This window comes from Balaenoptera physalus (assembly GCF_965194825.1).
Source record: "Balaenoptera physalus genome assembly, chromosome: 12".
Classification (NCBI taxonomy): Eukaryota; Metazoa; Chordata; class Mammalia; order Artiodactyla; family Balaenopteridae; genus Balaenoptera; species Balaenoptera physalus.
In genome coordinates this window covers 17,677,192-17,696,076 of record NC_138897.1, presented here as the reverse complement: position 1 = coordinate 17,696,076, position 18,885 = coordinate 17,677,192, and the positions used below count along the sequence as shown (strand labels likewise).

The 18,885-nt window shown below is 43.9% G+C and overlaps 1 protein-coding gene across 3 annotated transcripts in view; it reads right to left on the bottom strand.

Moving 5' to 3' along the window:
- Nucleotides 1-11,976, bottom strand: part of FECH (ferrochelatase) — a 33,765-nt gene extending 21,789 nt beyond the window's left edge. The window contains exons 1-3 of one of the 3 annotated variants that reach the window (XM_082417970.1): nucleotides 11,793-11,976; nucleotides 6,795-6,921; nucleotides 1,144-1,263 (exon numbers count right to left, since the gene is read on the bottom strand). In XM_082417970.1, the coding sequence (XP_082274096.1) occupies nucleotides 1,144-1,263; nucleotides 6,795-6,921; nucleotides 11,793-11,859 (314 nt within the window). In that variant the 5' untranslated portion in view covers nucleotides 11,860-11,976. The remainder of the gene's footprint in view (nucleotides 1-1,143; nucleotides 1,264-6,794; nucleotides 6,922-11,792) is intronic. The other 2 variants (XM_082417969.1, XM_082417971.1) reach the window with 2 other exon arrangements.
- Between the last annotated feature and the right edge of the window lie 6,909 nt (nucleotides 11,977-18,885).

Here is an 18,885-nt window from a genome sequence, read left to right as displayed (position 1 = left end):
CTATGATATACTTGCCCACATGAGCAAAGATGTATGCACAAGAATGTTCACTGTAACACTGAAAACAATCTAAGTGTCCATCAGTGAGGCACTGGTTAAATAAATTAAGGTATGACCATACAATGCAATTCCATACAGTCATGAAACAGAATGAGCCAGATTTATATAATCTGTTATGGAATAATCTCCAAGATAAATTAAGTTTCAAAAAAAAAAAATAGCAAAGTGCCAAATGATGTACATAAGTACATTCACGTTTGTGTAAAAAAGGGGGGGATGTGTGTGTGTGTGCGCGTGTATATATACACCTGGATGTGCCTGGACTATTTCTGGATCTAACAGTGCTTACCTCAGGGGTGGGCAAGTGGGAGGCTGGAGTCCAAGGGGAAAGAAACACCTGCTTTTTACTATAAACACTTATTAACTATTTGCATTTTCTTATCATATGCATATATAAATTTTTTATTAAAAAACCCTATGCTGGGTGTTCTGTGATGACCTAGATGGGTGGGATGGGGGAGGGGGGTGGGAGGGAGGTCCAAGAGGGAGGGGATATGTGTATGCATATAGCTGACTCACTTCACTGTGCAGCAGAAACTAACACAACATTGTAAAGCAATTATACTCCAATTTTTAAAAAAAGATATTGTGAAACTCAGTCATATACATCAAAATATACAACAAATATCAATCATACCTCAAAACAAATAAAGAAAGAAAGAAGAAGAGAAAGAAGGAGGGAGGGAAGAATGAAAGGAAGGGAAGAAGGACAGCAAGAACTCAATTTCACAGCACAAATGAATAATACTCATTGCTTCCCTGAGTGTTAGACGCTTAAGTACAAGGTACAAATACATCTTTAAAGCTCCTTCAGCTGTGTCCAGACCGCTGCAATTTCCAGAGCTCTGGGGAGGAAACGGCCCAAGGGGAATCCTTGCTAACTTGCTTTCTCTCTCCCCTACAGTTCTTCTGACATCATAGCCTTCTCATAACTAATAGAAAATAATAATGCTGCTCTAGCACTACCAGATGTGCACTAAAACCGTTTATTTATTTATTTTTTAACTACAGAACTGAGATACATGGAAGGCAAAATGCACTGCACAGGTTATGGATAAGTATAGGCATTTACATGTATCTTACTTTTGAACAGGAAGTGTTATGAGGTCTCGATCCAAGAAGAGCCTCAGGAGGAAGTTGTGAACTTCTCCGACGGTTTCAGGGCCTCCCATGTTCAGCATTAATATTCCAGTTTTCGGCTTCCTACATAAATCAAATGGCAACAGTTGATTTGTAACACTTCTAGGGTAGAATTTTGTTTCTGCTAGCAAACTCTCATCTAATCTGTTCAAGGCAAAGATGAAAAGCTACAGATCTCTCCACTGCCATCACAGTGAACGCATGAGGCCTCCAGCTCTGCACGGTCCAAGGTCCCAGCTCAGACTCTGACCTTCACCTCCTAGCTCCATCTCTCTCCCTGGACTTTCCCTGGGCTCCAAATATTCCCCTATTAAACTGTCAGCCCTGAACAAAGATCCCATTCTTTGGGGACTGACGGTCAAGGTGTAAACCTAAAATTGTCCTGAGGCTGAAACACTTGTTCACATGACTGCCTCGTGCCTACACAGGTTACCTGATCTCTCCAAGCTTAAGTTTCCTCATCTGTAAAATAGAGAGTCCACCAATTACCTCAAAAAGTTATTTTGACAATTAAGTGCATAATGTACTTATTCAGCATAAGCTGGCACAAACAGTAGGTTCTATTCTACACAGAGGAGCCGTGGGTTTCCCTATAATTTTAAACCTCCCCAGTAAACTACCAGCCCATCTCTCATGCCCTTATTTACTCCTTTCTCTTTAGTTAATTATTAAATTATTAATGGCTTAAATTATTTCTTGCTACTCTGCTTCCTTCTCCAGAGCCTGCCTTTACTCCTGTTCAGTGTCCCCTGCTGTGATAAACTACATTTCTCACTTTACACTCACCTCGCCATCCTTCATCTAAAACCCACTACTTAGGTAATTCCTGTAAAACACTGTTCTGAATTATTCAAATTAGTCCCAGGCGAAAGAATCAACCACTGGATGAGCAAAAGGAAACAAAAAGAAAGTCAAGCAGCTTCTGGGAAATTTTTTTAAAAAAGGACTATGCAAAAAATGTAAACTTATAAAATCCAGAGCAGCTCTGAGGCCTGCACCGCCGAAGTGAGCCAGGCCAGGATGAGTTCTCTATTCCTAAACCAGCCAGGGGGCAAGATGGGGCCACAGCAGGACCAAGTGTCTCCCCTGAGCTTCGGGGAGCCACCAGAAGACCATGACTCTGGTCGGAACCACAAGGTCAAAGCCTGAGATGGGACCGTGGAGAACTGCGGGCCTGTCTTTCCCCATGTGACAGGAGTGAAAGAGGCTGCCGGTGGGGAAAAGAAAGGACAAGGAGTGTTTCTTCCACTCATCCTTTTTTTTCTTTTTGTGCCCTGTAAACATTTAGATATAATTCACATACCATAACACCTGCCATTTTAAACTGTAAAATTTGGTGGTTTTTAATATATGCCCAAGGTTAGGCAAACACGACAGCTATCTAATTCCTAAACATTTTCCTCACTCCCCAAAACCCCACTTACCCATTACAGCCATTCCCTATTCTCCCTCTCCCTCACCCCTGGCAACCACTAATCTACTTTCTGGGCCTATGGATTTGCCTATTCACAGGAACAGAATCATAATATGTGGCCTTCTGTGTCTGGTTTCTTTCACTCAGCATAAAATTTGCAAGGTTCATCCATATTGTAGCATGAATCAGTACTTCCTTCCCTTTCGTGGCTGAATAATATTCCATCGTATGGGTATCCTCTCCATTCACTCGTGATAAAGCAGCCGAGGAATAAGCAGCCTGATGTGGATTTAAAACACCATTATTACAAATGCCGAGGGGTCTACTTTCTAAATCTCCTACGTCAAGACCACCTCTAGCTAATGCAGTGACTACAGCAATCCTGCTGAGATGGGTCTCGTTTGGAAGACTGCTCTTAAAGTGTTCTAAAGCTAATGATATCATGATGACATTTTAATTGCAATTTTTAAAAAAATGTTAATAATGTCTGGCAATAATTTTAGGCAACAGAGTGTGTCAAATTTATACAAGTAGAAACCATTTTCTTGGTCAAACATAGTAATAGGTGGATGCAGTAGAAATCTGAATTCTCAGCCTAAATTTTCAAAATAAGAACCAATTCCTGGGGAAAGGGAAGTGCTGCATTACAATGAACTCAGGGATTTTCTAATTTAGACCCCATTAGATTAACCAAGTTCACTTTTCACATCATTGTCTTAGGCCAGGGTTTCTTGACCTCAGCACTGCTGACATTGGGGGCTGGATAATCCTTTGTTGTGGGACTGTCTTGTGCTTTGTAGGAGGTTTAGCGGCAACCTTGGCCTCTACTTACTAGATGGCAGTAGCACACACCCTACCCCAGCTGTGACAACCAAAAACGTCTCCAGACATTGCCAAATATGTCCCGGGGACAAAAATGATCCCCCATCCCACCCTGTGTTCAGAACCACTGTGTTAGAGGAAAGGGGTTTAATCTCTTTTTACTAAACCAAGCAACCACTCTTAAGTTGTTGTTCCATAACTTTTCTACCCCCTCGGGCCAGAAGTCCTATCAATGAATTAACAAACTGGTGTTTTGTTTTCTTGATACCTGAAAATTCCAGATTCATTATATTGTGAAATTGTATTATTCCCTTAATCTTTCTACTTAGGCCACTGGTGTTCTGGGATTCTGTCTCTCACCCTCAAAAGCTGTGACTCACAATAAATTAAGTGCATTTTTCCATGGATTGCTGCCAGTTAACAGATTACTGGTTAAGAAACCCCACGCTAAGAGACTTACCTAAGCCACAGAGGGCATCAATGTGCAAACGGGATTTAGAACTGTTTTTCATCTATAACACCTGAGCTCAGAACAAGAGTGGCTTTAAATGGGATGTTACCCTGCCCTGCAAATCCATGTTTTGCAAACCATGTTGATCTTATACATGAAAGAAACACACGATTTGAAAATACCTAAATACGTTTGCACTTAATTCAAAACTGTGTTGTGCATGACGAATGGTGCATTAGGAAGCCCTAGTCCAACACCCCTCTATTCCCGAATGTGAACTGCAAAGCTTTATAGCCAAGGGTCGCTGTCTCTTCTCCCCTCCAGACACAGAACATCTGACACCAAAGTCCGAATGATCAAGTTCCCCTTGTTTGAATGTAAAAGCGTATACAGCAAACATATTGAAAGCTTCTCATTTGAAAAGGTTGCCACATTTTGCCATTTATATTCTTGCACTCTCAAAACATGAGGTTTTTCCTTTGAACTATTAATTGGACAAACCAAAACTTAAGCTCATCAATTACTAAAGGAACAGATTAATTCTATTCTACTATATATAGTCAGCATCAAGATAAAAAACAAATCCCAGCTCTTCATTAAATCTCCAAGATGTAATTGGCCAGAGGATCTATGCTGCCTCTAGAACAGGGTTTGGCAAACTCCAGTCCATGGGCCAAATTTGCCCACACACCCCCTGCCTGCTTTTGTAAATAAAGTTTTATTGGAACAGGGCTTCCCTGGTGGCGCAGTGGTTAAGAATCCGCCTGCTAATGCAGGGGACACGGGTTTGAGCCCTGGTCCGGGAATATCCCACATGCCACGGAGCAACTAAGCCCGTGTGCCACAACTACTGAGCCTGCGCTCTAGAGCCCACGAGCCACAACTACTGAAGCCTGTGCGCCTAGAGCCCATGCTCTGCAACAAGAGAAGCCACTGTAATGAGAAGCACACGCATCGCAACGAAGAGTAGCCTCCGCTCGCCGTAACAAGAGAAAGCCCACGCGCAGCAACAAAGACCCAACACAGCCAAAAATAAACAAATAAAATAAATTAATTAAAAAAAAAAGTTTTATTGGAACAGAGTTCCACTCATTTGTTTACCTGTGGCTGCTCTCACATTATGATGGGGGAGGTGAATAGCAGCAAACAAGACCAAATGGCCCACAAAGCCTGAAAACATGTACCATTCAGCTCTTTGCAGACAAATTTGTAGTGTAGTATTGTCTAGAGTAGTCTGAGCACTAAGTAGCACAAGGCCTTCATCATATCTGGCATCAGAATGACTCACAAAGACACTCACCACTTCATCATCTCTAATATTTAAAACCCAGAAATAACCTATGTGCCCTGTAACATGAGATTGCATAAATAAATTAAGATTTAATAAAATACTCTTAGGCTATTAAAATTATGTAGACTTTTTATAGTTATGTGGTAGACATTAAATAAAAAGAGGAAGTTATAAAAATAATATATGTAGTATTATCACATTTTGATAAATATATACTGAGTAAATATTAATAGATACAGGTATAGAGACAAAATACTGGGTGGTGAGATTATCAGTGATTTTTTTTTTCCTGTCTGTATTTTCTAAAATGAACTGATTTCTTTTGTATAAATATGATATAAAGTTACTTACTAGAATTTGGGAGTCTTTTTAGATTTTTATTCAATTTTAATAATTTAATCTTAAGGCGATTTATGTTGTTGATTTTTGCCACTAGGATAACACAGTAATGAAAAAATTTTTCTCCCAGGGTTCCACATCCAATCAGTTCTTCAGTTTACACCAAATACTTACCCCAAACCCTAAATACTTAAAGCACTTTGTACTATGGCTGAGGTGAGAAAAGAGGGGCCATGGGGGGCAAGGAGGAGTGGCGTCCTGCTGGGCATGCCCCCAGGATGGAGACAGTGTCTGTGCTTCCTGTCTCCCTTCCCACGTGTGGTTTTTCAGGAGGCCCGAGAGTCGAAAGGAGATGATTTGGGACCCCACCTTACTGCCCTATCCCCAACAAACCTCAGTTCACTAAGTGCTCCATCATCATACCCAGGATCACACAATGAAAAGTAACAAACACAAAATATGACTATTTTCAAAGCTATAAAGCTCTCGTAGAACATCTGGTCTACCAGAAAGGTCAAGGCGTTAATAGTTCACAGCTACTTTCTTTCTTTCTCTCTCCCCGGTGTTAAAGTGCATTGCTCCTATCTGTGTACTCATCTAAAAAGTGACCTTTACAGCCTTCTGTTGCCTCTTGACCAGAGGAAGACGTGAAACCAGCTGTGGCCTCTGAAATTGAAGAGGACAGCCAGTAGCAACGCCAAGCCTGCTGACGCCCACCCACAAACAGCAGAGGTGAGGCAGCGAACGTGCTTTGTCTCTTTAATAAACTGTAAATCACATTATGTCATTTACAATAATAGTCACTGCACTAACAGTTTACTACAGAAATTCTTGGTGGATTAGTTATTCCTTTTCCCGCACAGGAGCTGTATTTCATAAGCATAATTATGTTAGGTTCATAAACATATTTCCAGCATACACATAATTTATGTTATGGGACATATTCCGAAACTAAATTCCCACACGATTTGCAGACTGTTTGTACTCAACTCTGTGTCCTTTAACAAAAGCCCTGTGGGATTTTTGTCAACCAGACCTCAATAAAGCTGGGAAAAAAAATTTTAATAGAAAATGTCAAAATTCAAAAACACTTTTAAAGCCTTAATTGGGGGTGAAATCTATACGTTTAACAGCTATTGAAAGGAAGCCAAGAAAATAACATACCGCTCCTTACATACTGGGTTTTCCCAACACCTCTCCTCCTAGGTAGCTGGTATCCACCGGTGTTTGCGTCAAGAAAGAGAAATCCTTATTAGTACCTAAAATTAGACTCATACCTGTTCCCCGGCTGAACTTGAGGTCTGGGGCTTCTGGCACGTTGGGCTGTTTCTGTGGCAGCTGCTGCTGTGGCTGCACCCGACTGGCACCTCCGTGGCTGACAGGCCCTTGAGCCACCATATACCACTGCGACAAAATTAAAGTGGCAGCGTGAAATCTAGCTGGCAAGTAATTGCTTTTGAAGAGGTCCTCAGAGCATAATCCCTGGATCTAAAATTTAAGGAGATGCTACGGCAGAGGTGATTTCCCCAGCATTTCACTGCAGTGGGGGGATGGCTCCTAAGGCCTCCCTGAGGGGGTGGGATGGCGTCCCCTAGGATGGCTTACAGGACTCGCATGGAGCCCTTTTAGAAGCTGCACACGCCTCCTCTCACTGCCTCGGCCGCCGCTTTTGGTAGATCCCTCATGAGATCACCGCGTGTTACGATGGCAGCACGCTGCTCGTATGGAAGGTGAGGAGCCTGCAGAAAAGGTCAAGAGCCACTGATTTAAGGAGTGGAAACTGGGCCAGTTTTCAACCACTTGCACAGATCTCACATCTGCCTCCTAGCCTTCTCCAATATGGTACCAGTACTAAGAACCCCAGGATTGCCCTCGGACTCTGACAAGGGCCGGGGGACGGAGGTGCTCTGCTTTCAAGGGCCGATTCCGGTCCGCCTCCTACTGCACCCTGCCCCGTGGGGTATGCCATCTGCATGGCCAAGGATTCATGGACCCCCAGAGCCCATGCCCCCCCCTTCCTGACCAGGCTCCCAGGACCCAGGACCTCAGAATTCCCTGCCCCAAAAGCTCCACTTCCAGGGTCTGGCGCAGGCCTCTTTCCTGCATCCATCCTCCTGACGGCAGATCGCACCATCAGTATAAGCAATTCTTGACCTGAAGGGTAGCCAAACTGGTGGCTGCTCATAGGGTCAGGAATGGAGCTTGAACCTACATACACGCTGGAGTACGCACAAGGCTCTTCACCGTGCCGGGCAGGCCAGGAGTGGGAAGAGAAGCAGGGAAGTCTGCCCGCCCGAGGCAACTTTCTCAAGGCCGCGGCATTTCTGTAGGAACTGTGAAGAGTTCAAGAGTTCACCCTCCCAGGCCGTTAGCAAGGTCTATTTGTCAGCATAGCAGAACAGAACATAATTCACAGTCTGTTAGCTTGCTGTATACGGGTCTTGTCCTGGGCACCACAAAGTTAGTTGTGGGCCTGGAGAGCCTATCTGAATCGAGGAGTCCATGGGCCATACGCAGTTATAGCGTGAAGGGTATTCATCCTTAAACAACACAGAGTGAAACTGAACTGAAACCACACAGTAGGTACTCAAGATGGCAATGCAGGACAGTAGTTACTACCGTGCCCCACAGTATACACTCAACCTCCCTTCCCCAGTCTCAAACCAGCGGGCCTGAAACCAGCCTGAGGTCAGTCTCCTTCTACCCTCCTCCTACTTACGAGTCAAAGGTGTTCCGGTGAGGAACCAGGGCTGCGGACCAATGGACCCGACTCTGAATCCAGTTCTGCCACTTACTAGTAATGTAACTGGGGCTGGGTTATAATCTTTCTGAGCCTTAGTTTCCCCAGCTGTAAAATGGTGAAACCCTGCTATCTGCATCCTTGTAAAGATTGCAGCAGATAAGACCAGTGAAACACTCTTCACAGGGCCTGCCTCATATAATTGGTACCAGTATTATTTTCCTTGGTAAGTGTCTAGAGCATAGGGACTACACCTGCTCTGAATTTTTTCTTTTTTTTTTTTTTATCACCTAGCAGGTCTATAAAATATAGGAGAATGATATTTCCAGGCCACTTAGATTTCCAACTATCCAGATTGTGCACATTCCCAACAGAGCCAATTATGTGAGCTTGAGCTGAATAATCCTTATTAACTCAAAGTGAAAGTGCAAAGATTGACATAAAGAACTTCAGTTCCGCTCACATGAAGTCTCAAACCAGCTCACATCTCCTTATTTTAGACAAGTTCAATTCTGAACTGCACGATGAGATTTAACCAGGTTCTCAATCAAGCTGCGATGTCTGCAATTCCTTATATAAATGAGGTTATATCAGATTCCATGGGGTATCAGAATAGAACTTTGGCATTACATAATTTGACTGCTGGTAATATAATAAGATTTCCTCCTGCAAACTTTAAAAGGGGGTGGGGTGGGGGTGGGGAATAAGCATGCGACTAGAGTCTCCAACCAGTACATTAGTATCGCTTAGTACAGTTTGGGAGCTTGTAGCTTTTCAAGCTGCCGAAAACTACTGCCATGCCCTCTACTTACAAAATTCTCTTCTCTGAGGTTAAATAAATTCTCAGAGAAGTTGATGCTGCTAATGATGGATCCTTTCTGCTCAGGACATAGGGTTAACACACCCACCTCTCAAGGACTTCTCTAAAACACTCCTCTCCCTTGATGATCTGAAGCCTCTAGAAAAACAGAGTATCTCGTACCAAATGATTAGTATTAATCTAGCTAAAGGAGTTTAAAGTAATTATTCAAAGAACCAAATGAGACTCCTGAATACACTCAGCTCACAGCTTAAGAGAAATTCGAAGGCACAGGCAGCATCGTGTGGTGTAGAGTGTGTGTTCTGGAGCTAGAGAGATCTGAGCAGAAATTCCAGATAGGACCAAACAAGCTGTGTGACAGTAATTGGGCAACTCACTGAGCTACTCCAAGCCTCACTTTTCTCATCTGTAAAATAGTGATAAGGCCAAACTTGCAGGGCTGTTGTAAAGATTAGGAAAATTTTTAAAAATCTATGTCCAGCCCCAAGAACAGCGCCTGGAAAAATGCATGAAGTAAGAACACTCAGTAGTAAGGATCTGCTCACTTATGAACTAAGACCAGGTAATTCTAACCCTACTCTTGGCATGGACAACTGGTTTACCTTTGGAAGGCCTACAAACAATAAAAGCTATAAAACCAAGGAATATGCAGAAAAGAAGATGATGTAAGAAAACAAAACTTCATTAATGGCTGGACACACTCAATAGGTGAATCATTCAAAAGTATACCTGTGACTTAAGAAGTTCATGGGTATCAAGTGGTTCTCCAAAAGCAAATTATTTAATATTTTGGATGCTTGGGGGTGGTACGTGGGAGGGTAGAAAACAAGATACACAAGTACCTAATACAGCCCTTTTCTATCACACAGGAGATGAAGATTATTTCAAAAGGTCCTTATAAACATGAGTATCATTTTAAAAATTCACAGAAATAAGGTTCTATATTGTAACTATTAATAAACACTTGGGGAGGGGAGGCTTTAAGAAAAAAAATTGTTATTTTTCTAGTATGGAGCTAGAATGTTCTAATTTATTAATTTAAACATTGATATTCTTTTTTATTATTCTAGATTTGTTTTTTTCCAATTACAAAAGACATATATGCCTAACGTAAAAAATCTGGAAAGAAAATGCCACAAAGGAACAATAATTCTTTATTCTATTAACTTTCTAAAATATATGTATATACTATATACATATATACTAGGGAGCTTCTTATTAATTCTGTACTATGCTAAAAACATAGAGTGTAAAACTTTGCTTTTCTACTTTGAGAATTCATGTTGAGAATTACTACTCAATTTTTTCTAACCCAGATGTTAATCCCTTCATATAAAATAAGATAAAGTATTATAACTACATCTAAAATCAGAGTCTGTAATTCAATTGAACTTCAAATCCACTTCTGCTGTGGTTTCTGAACCCTTCCTCTTGGTTACTTAGAACCTGGACAACAAAGCATTTAAAGTTTCTCATATTGTTCTTTGACCTCAACTCTAGAGCCTGTCAGACTTTCTTTGCCACAGGAAGGGTCAGTGGAAGAAAAGATTAATTTGATACTTCTTTCGGCCCCGGCATTACTGGCACTGTGCCTCCTTTTCTTAAAAGAGAATGTCTTTCGTCTCCCACTGCCCTTAGTGACCTGATTGTCATTGGACACTGGGTCTTTATTATTTTCCCAACAAAGGCACCTGTAATAAGATATGGAGGTTCAGAGTGGACTCTCCACTCCTTCTCAGTAGGTGATAGATTGATGAATTTAGGGAACTTCTTAGAAAAATAAGTCAGGTCTGTGTCCAGTCATCATTCAAATATACTAATTAAGCATCTTAGTAGGTGGCAGCCTTTTACATACTAATAACTGAACATTTTGAGGTTATCTATGTATCTACTGTGTGCCAGGGACTGTGCTACAGGCTTTACCTGTATCCTGCTAACCTTCACGGCAAACCTATGAGGTATGACCTTCTTTTATGTTTAGCAAAGTTCAAGCTGGGGTGAATGCCTCACTCAGGGGCGTCACAGGAATGCTGCAGAGCTAGTGACCCAGCCAGGTGTGTCTGAACCAGAGTCCCATCAGTTCATCCTGTGGACACAACCTACATTCACGTCTGTATCAGAAACGTGGGGGGTTGTCCATGGGTCTTATTTCTTCTCCAAATATCTCTAGAAAATACTAGCCTGAGCTGCCCCGCGGTGGGTCCTGCTGACAAGGACAAGTGAGCACCGGGTGATGCCAGGGGCCAGGGCAGCAGTGGGCACAGTGTGACCTCCACCACCAGAGAGGGAACCCCAGGGTAGGTGCCCATGGTGATAATGAGGATAATGATGCCAACGGTCCTGTCTCTATGGCAGGCCCTTAACACACTCTGCCTCCCGAAATCGCAACAATCCTGCGACTATCATTATTCTTGTTTTACAGATAAGAACTAAGGCTCTGAGAAATTCAGCCACTGCTCACGGCCACCCAGCTGACCGATGTGACTCCGGGACCCCTCCCCGCGGCCTCTCAGGGTCCTCGGGGGACCCACGTACCCCCCTCTCGCCGCTCCCAGGGGAGCGCCCCTTTCCGGATCCCTTCTCCGCCCCTCGCTCCGTCGCGGGCAGCTTCCTGCGCAGCCCGCCGCCGCTCCTTGGAAGTTCCCAGGCCCGGGGACCCCGGCGCCAGCTGCCCGCTGTCCCCGCCTCGGCGGCGGCCGCAACAGCCCCACTTACGCCGATCGCGGAGCAGGACGCCCGCAGATCGCAGGGCCGCAGCCATGTTTGTGCCGACTAAAACCATTCCCGGGGCAGCCTCGGCCCGGGACCTGGGTTCCTCCCGCGGCAGCACACCCAGGCGCGGGCCCCACCAACGGCTAACAGCAGACCTCTGCACCCACCACCCACGCCTCCTTATCAGGCTAGGCCACTCCCTGCGCCCAGGCTGTGTGCCCGCTCATTGGTGCCGGGCCGGGGCGGGGCTTCAGGGGCGGGGCCAGGTGCAGACACGCCCCTCCCCGGGAGCCCGCTCTGCTGCAGCGAGGTGCCCAGGGTAAGAAAGGGTCACAGGCTGTGCTATTGGCACCTTCCACCCAAACCACCAAAAATCCGTGCGGGTCGCCCTGAACGAACGCCCTGGTTGCATGCGCCCACCTGACCAAGGCAGGAACTGCAGCCACGACTCCGCAAAGAACTTTCTTGACATTTCCACTAGTATTACTTACCTATGACAATGCTTTTGCCTCAATTCTCCAGTTTTGTGGCCTAGTTACAGCACAACTGTACCGACCCTGTTTTATTTTGCTTTGTTTTCAGAATGAGAAAAGGAATTATTTTATATCAGACACTCATGACATACTTATTAAGTTCCTCTGTAGTATCTCTATGCAGCAGAGTTTGACAGCTGGGACCAGAAAGCAAACATTATGCTGCTAACGGGATAGCATTAGGAAAAGTGAAGGCCAGTCCGGCAAATGCATTTTTTGGAGGGCTGGTACGGTGAGGTTCGTCAGTGTCATGTCTGTGCACCTTCGCAGGGTGACCGCCTGGCCCCAATCCCGCGCACAGAACGGGTGCCCCCCTCATTTCTAGCCCTTGCTACATTCCCACAGCTCCGCCCGCCCATCTGGCCCTAACGCTCAGTGCATCTCGAAGTACAAGACCAACCTTTGGAATAGAAAGGTGTCAGGCACCATTCTTTCATTCACTGAACAAGTATTGAGCACCTACTGTGTGCACTGGGAAAACAGTAGTGAACAGAGCAGACAAGGGGCTTACATAGGGATTAGGGGAGAGACAGAAAATAATCACAATATGTAGTATTTAGGGTGATGATGAGCGTTAGAAAGAATGAAGCAATGTAAGGGAGATGAGGGAGGGGAGGCTAGTGCAATTTGAAATAGATGGGTCAGAGAAGTCCTCACTGACATTTGGGCAAAGACCTGAGGAAGTAAGGGGGCAAGCCACGTGGAACATTCCAGGAAAATGGAGTCTAGATTGAGTGCAAAACCAGTTTTCTGTAGCTAAAATGTATGCTCTTGATTGAATTCGTTTATTTATTATTAAAGTGAGTCCTCTTTCTTGTTATCAGCTTGGTGTAAAATGTCATCTTTAGTGGATTGCCTTTCATATTATCTACACGATCTTCAAATCAGGCAAGAGGTGTTCCCTGAGAAACAGACAGTAAAACTTGCTCCTCGTATCAACTGCTTTCCTATACATTTTGCTAGCTCTCCATTCTCAGAATGAAAATTACATTAGTTTAATTTGCCCTTTGAAGAGGTGATCTTTATAGATAATATACTCCTCTACCTAAAGCCTAAACCCACTGCTTTTAAATCAACTACACAAAACGTCTCTACAGTTTGAAATGCTGTGCTGGAAAAAGTGTCGACAAGGCCAGAGAAGTAGAAGAAGCCAAGGGTTTTTAATGACTGAGGTATGTGGGCTCTTCTTGGCTCAGGAGGCTCAGGATAAGTCACCCTTCCATCATGGGTGCTGTACCGCTCCTGCTAAGTGGAGATAGCAGAGGTCTTCTGGTCCCTCCCAGGGAAATGCTGATGATTAGTGACAAGGCATAAAGGTGCCAAATCTCATGTAATCAACATTGGGGCAAGTTAAATTTGTATCTGACCAGAAAAAAGAAAGGAACTAGCAAACCATGCTTTATTAAATATATTAACATAATAACATTTTAAAAAATGAATCAGCACCATTTCATTCATTTTCCTTTTACTGACTCTTAAAAAACTCATTCGAAATTATACTCATGTATAAAACCTCCCGACACACATATTAAGACTCATAGGTTACAAATGGAAACAGAACTTCATTATTTTTCCCCAGAGAGCTCTTCATGACATTTGTTATTTCTAATCTATGGCTTATTTCTTACAAAAAGCATCAAATACAACAGCTTTTCAGTGAGTACATTTTTATGTTCTTTTGAAGTGAAAACAGATAAAATATGCTTTATATGGGTCCTTTTCAAAACTGATGGGAAAACACAGGCCTTAAATCAGAAGATGTGAAGTCTAAATATGGGTTTTACTAAGAAATCCACAAAGCCCTTGAAAGGCTAAAGAAATTTATAAAACTATATGAGGTTTATATATATATATATGTATGTATATATTTTTTATGCGTATATACACATATGTATGTGTATATAAATGCATTTTTTTCCGGCTTAAATATTTGTACCAAAATTATAACCACTTCCCTTAACAAACAGAAAGCACATTCTCTGGGCCAACTCAGATAAGCAGCACTCCCACCGCCCGGGAGAGGGTTTGCCTGAGCTCGGGTGACTTAATTAGTGAAGAAAGCATTCTCTTGTCACAGATAGCACTCAGAGTTCAGCCTGTGATCCTAAATAAAATGAATTTGTTGGTTTCAGCTCAATGCTTCAGGAAAGGGGGGGTGGGTAGAGATCCCCTAATTCATTATTTGCCATGATTGGCACCTCCGAGCTACACAAACTAAATTTAGATTTCTCAATTCTGTCTCCTTAATCAGAAAACAGGGCGAGGATGGGGGCATTCAGTGCAAGAGAAACAGTGGCTGCGTGAAGCAGACAAATGGTGAGCTCTGATGATTACTCAGAGAAACCTGACCGATTGTCCCCACAATTGTTTTAAGCAAAGAGGCCACCAAATCCAGACCAATGCGATGTGCATTTTGACTGCCACTCTTAACCACGCAGAGCCTTAAGCCCACTAGTGATGATGGGTTTATTAGTTCATCTGCACATATTTTCTGAGAGTCTACTATGAGCAAAGCGTTATATCGGATACTGGGAAGGATAAAAAAGTAAACTGTACTCTCAAGTAGCTCATTTATTTACGAAACAAATATGTATGGAGGGCACACCTAGGTCAGGCACGTGGTGGCCACTGAGCATTACAGCAATGAATTGGACTATCTCTACTTTCATGCAACTTACATTCTAGAAGGCAAGGCAGACAATAAACAAAAGATACATACCATAAGGTTAGCTATGACTAGGAACCATGAAGAAAAATGATGAGGCAAAGTAATGGGGAGAGGCAGGAAATGTTAGTTTCAGGGGTGCAGTGGGGCAGGGCCTCTTCGCAAAGGTGCCAGTTGAACAGGGGCCTGCGGGGAGTGAGGGAGGTTCTCTGTGGAAGGGCTTTGCAAGCAGAGGGATCAGAAAGTGCTGGAACACATCTGAGGCTTGTATTTGTTCCCCGGCGCTGCTGGAACAAAATACCGGAAACCAGGCTGCTTAAAACAACAGAAATGATTGTCTTCCCGTTCTGAGGCTGGAAGTCCAAGTCAGTGTCAACAGGGCCATGTTCCCTCAGCAGTCGGTCGGGGAGAATCCTTTCCTGCCTCTTCCTAGCTTCTGGCAGTGGCCAGCAACCCTTGGCTCTCCTTGCCTGTAGCATCACTCTGATCTCTGCCTCTGTGGTCATGTAGCCGTCTCCCTGTGTGTCTCTTTTCCCATAACCATCTTCCCTTCTAGAAGGACACCAGTCATATTGGATTAAGAGCTCACCCTATTGACCTCATCTGAACTTGGTTACATCTGCAAAGACCCTATTGGTAAATAAGATCACGTTTCCAAGTACCAGAGGGGAGGATTTCAACATATTGGGTTTTTTTTTGAGGGAGAGGGACACAGTTCACCCCATAACAAGGCCTTGAGGGACAGTAAAGAGACCGCGTGTCTTGAGCAGAGTGTATGGGGTGGAGGGGAAGGAGTTTCGGCCTATTAGGTGATGAAAGACTTCATCTTATCAAGTGATCTCCCTCTAACAGAATGAGCCATGCTTACGGTTCAAAAGGTTCACTTTGCCTGCGGTGTAGAGAGAAAACCGGAGCTCTTGCGCCAGTATTAAGACACGTACCACATGACTAAATGAGTTCATTTTCTCCTAAGGGTTCTAATTCTTTTTGAGATCATATGGGGCAAGAGTGTTTTTCTCCAGAGAGGTCTCTGCCCCCGGGGTGGTGAGGGCCCCTCCAGAGCATGTCTGGTCTGCCTCTGCCAGGGTTGCAGGGTCCCACCCGTCTCAGATGGGGTTTATGTACATTCCTCGGCTTGGAAGTACTGCTCCTCACAGACACATTCAAACCAGGAAGATTGACTTTTTCCAGCAAGCTTTCATTCCCTGTCCAGAGCCCTGGGCAGATGGCAGTCTTCCATGTCTTTCTCTGGGCTACAGGGCCAGTTTTCTAGATTTCACAGAAGGGCCAGCCCCTCAAGTCCCTGTTTCATGCAGGGAGGGGGTCTAGCCCTTGGTCCACTTTCCTGTCTGGGTGTAAGGTGGGCATCGTAGGAGCTGCATACATGATGTGCTCACTTTGTGAAAATTCGTAGTGTTGCACACTTTTGATGTGTGCCCTTTTTTGTACGAATAGTATACTTCAGTACAACTTTTAAAAAGACCCTCGAGTGCCTTTATCTGGGTTCAGTTCTCCCTCTAACTCCCATAACCCAACCTAACAGCTCTGGCTTAGAGACCCTCTCTACTCCTTCCTCTCCAATTCTGACGCCTAGAGGTGTTCCTTTCACTCAGCTAAGAGGAGGGTCTGTGTGTAATTATTATATTTATCCAGTAGAGTTACCTGTTTATAGTGGGAGAGGAAGAGGTGAGCAGAAGTTTCCCTGATAAAAATGAGTGGTGATTTCAGGCTGAGAGGATGCAGGGATGCTTTTTCATCAGGGTGGTATAGAATTTACAAGAAAAGTAGGCTTGTTGTATACTGAATGTGAGGGGACACTCTGAAGGCAAAAAGCACACGATTACCAAGAGCAAGGCGTTCACTTGGCCACCGCACAGCATCTGGAAAGGATTCAGAGATGAGGGTGGTGAGAGAAGGCTGAGGACCGAGCCTGAATGCGCTGAGAAATTGGACCTTCGTTGGGAGGTGAACGGGAGTCATGCATGGTCATGACCGTCATGGAGAAGAGTAGCCTGTTGGGGGCTGTGCTCTGAGGAGAAGGATGGAGCAAGCAGGGTCCAGGCTATAAGAGAGGAGAGGCAGGGAGAACAAATAGAAGACAGTGGCCACGGTTCACAAAAGAGGTGTTGAGGGGCGTGGCCATGGAAAGTGAAGACACAAATAGGCAAATAATGGCACATTGGAGATTAGAGGGAGGGCAGAATCCGGTAATTTAAGGTCTTCGGCAGTAGTGAGACCAAAAAAGAGAAACACATTAGTCAGCAGGACAGCTGGTTTGAGGCAAAGATGAATGCACTTTTTTATTGTTGTTGTTTTCATATTGTCTTTGTTTTTGCCTGAGTATGTTTTACATTGCAAGAAGGACAAACAGGTATAGCCATCCAACAGAAAGTTGTAGTGGTCATCTACATAGAAATAAGGATTGAAACCGACCATTCATTCAACCATTCATTTTTTTAAAATAAATTTATTTGTTTATTTATTTTTGGCTGTGTTGGGTCTTCGTTGCTGCATGCGGGCTTTCTCTAGTTGCAGCGAGCGGGGGCTACTCTTCATTGTGGTGCGTGGGCTTCTCATTGCGGTGGCCTCTCTTGTTGCGAAGCATGGGCTCTAGGCACGCAGGCTTCAGTAGTTGTGGCTCGCAGGCTCTAGAGTTCAGGCTCAGTAGTTGTGGTGCACAGGCTTAGTTGCTCCGCAGTATTTGGGATCTTCCCGGACCAGGGCTCGAACCCATGTCCCCCGCATTGGCAGGTGGATTCTTAACCACTACACCACCAGGGAGGCCCTAATCATTAATTCTTTTTACAAAACAATTTACAGAGAATTCATCACTCTCCTTGGTAATTTGTCCTTCCTAATAGCTAACAATAATTGAACATTTATTCTCTTTCACCTATGCGTACTCCCTTTTGATTTGTCTTCAAATACAGAGGGAAGACCTCTGGGTAAAGATGGGGGCTTGAACACATGGATGTAATTTCACTCCCACCCCCAAACCCCACTAAAACGTCAAGAGAGGTTTTGTTGTTGTTGATGGTGATGGTGTGTTTTGTTTGTTTTCAAGCACAAACCTAAAATGATGGGGAAAAAAGAAAAATGAATGACAGCAACAAATTTTGGGAGCTGGAAGGCAGATGGATAAATGGTTAATGATTTAGCAAACTCAAAAAACCCTGAACCTTAAAATGGCCATCCTAAGACAGAAACCATGCAGATTTACACGACAGAATCCCTTGGAGGTTCCAGACTGGCAGCAGCAGGTACCCCTGGAAGTGGGGATGAAAGGGAGAGATGCTACACTGAGATAGATTTGGGGAACTAGACTTACCGAAGTTGTGGACACATAGCCCTCTTCACCCCTTTCCCTCCACAGGAGGTGGGAAGAGTCTGGAATCCAACCGGCCCAAGAGGAAAGATCTAAGGATGTTGACATCTGGAATCCAACTGGCCCAAGAGGAAAGATCTAAGGATGTTGACATCAGAGACTCCCATACTCAACATACTCAACAGTTCAGGCAGCTCACCCTACAGGAGGGCTCACATCTCCTCCCACACACTTCAAAAGCATTTTATCTGCTATTTGGAATTCTCAGCCGAAAACCAAGTATCACCTCACATCTGAGAAAACCCTCTAAGAGGAAAGACAGAGACCCAAGCAAACAGAAGAAAACATGGAGGAAACTGCCAAGATACAGGAAGAAGAAAGCTTGGAAAAAAGACCATAGAGATGGAACTTTCTGAGGTCAGAATAAAAAATTTTTTAAATTTTACTATGCTAACAGAGATGAAAAATTCAATAGAAGGATTGGGGAAAAGTTGAGGAAAGCTCTCAGAAAATAGCAAGCAAAAAAAAAAAAAAGATAAAAGGAGGTCTACTATCTGAATAATAGCAGTTGTA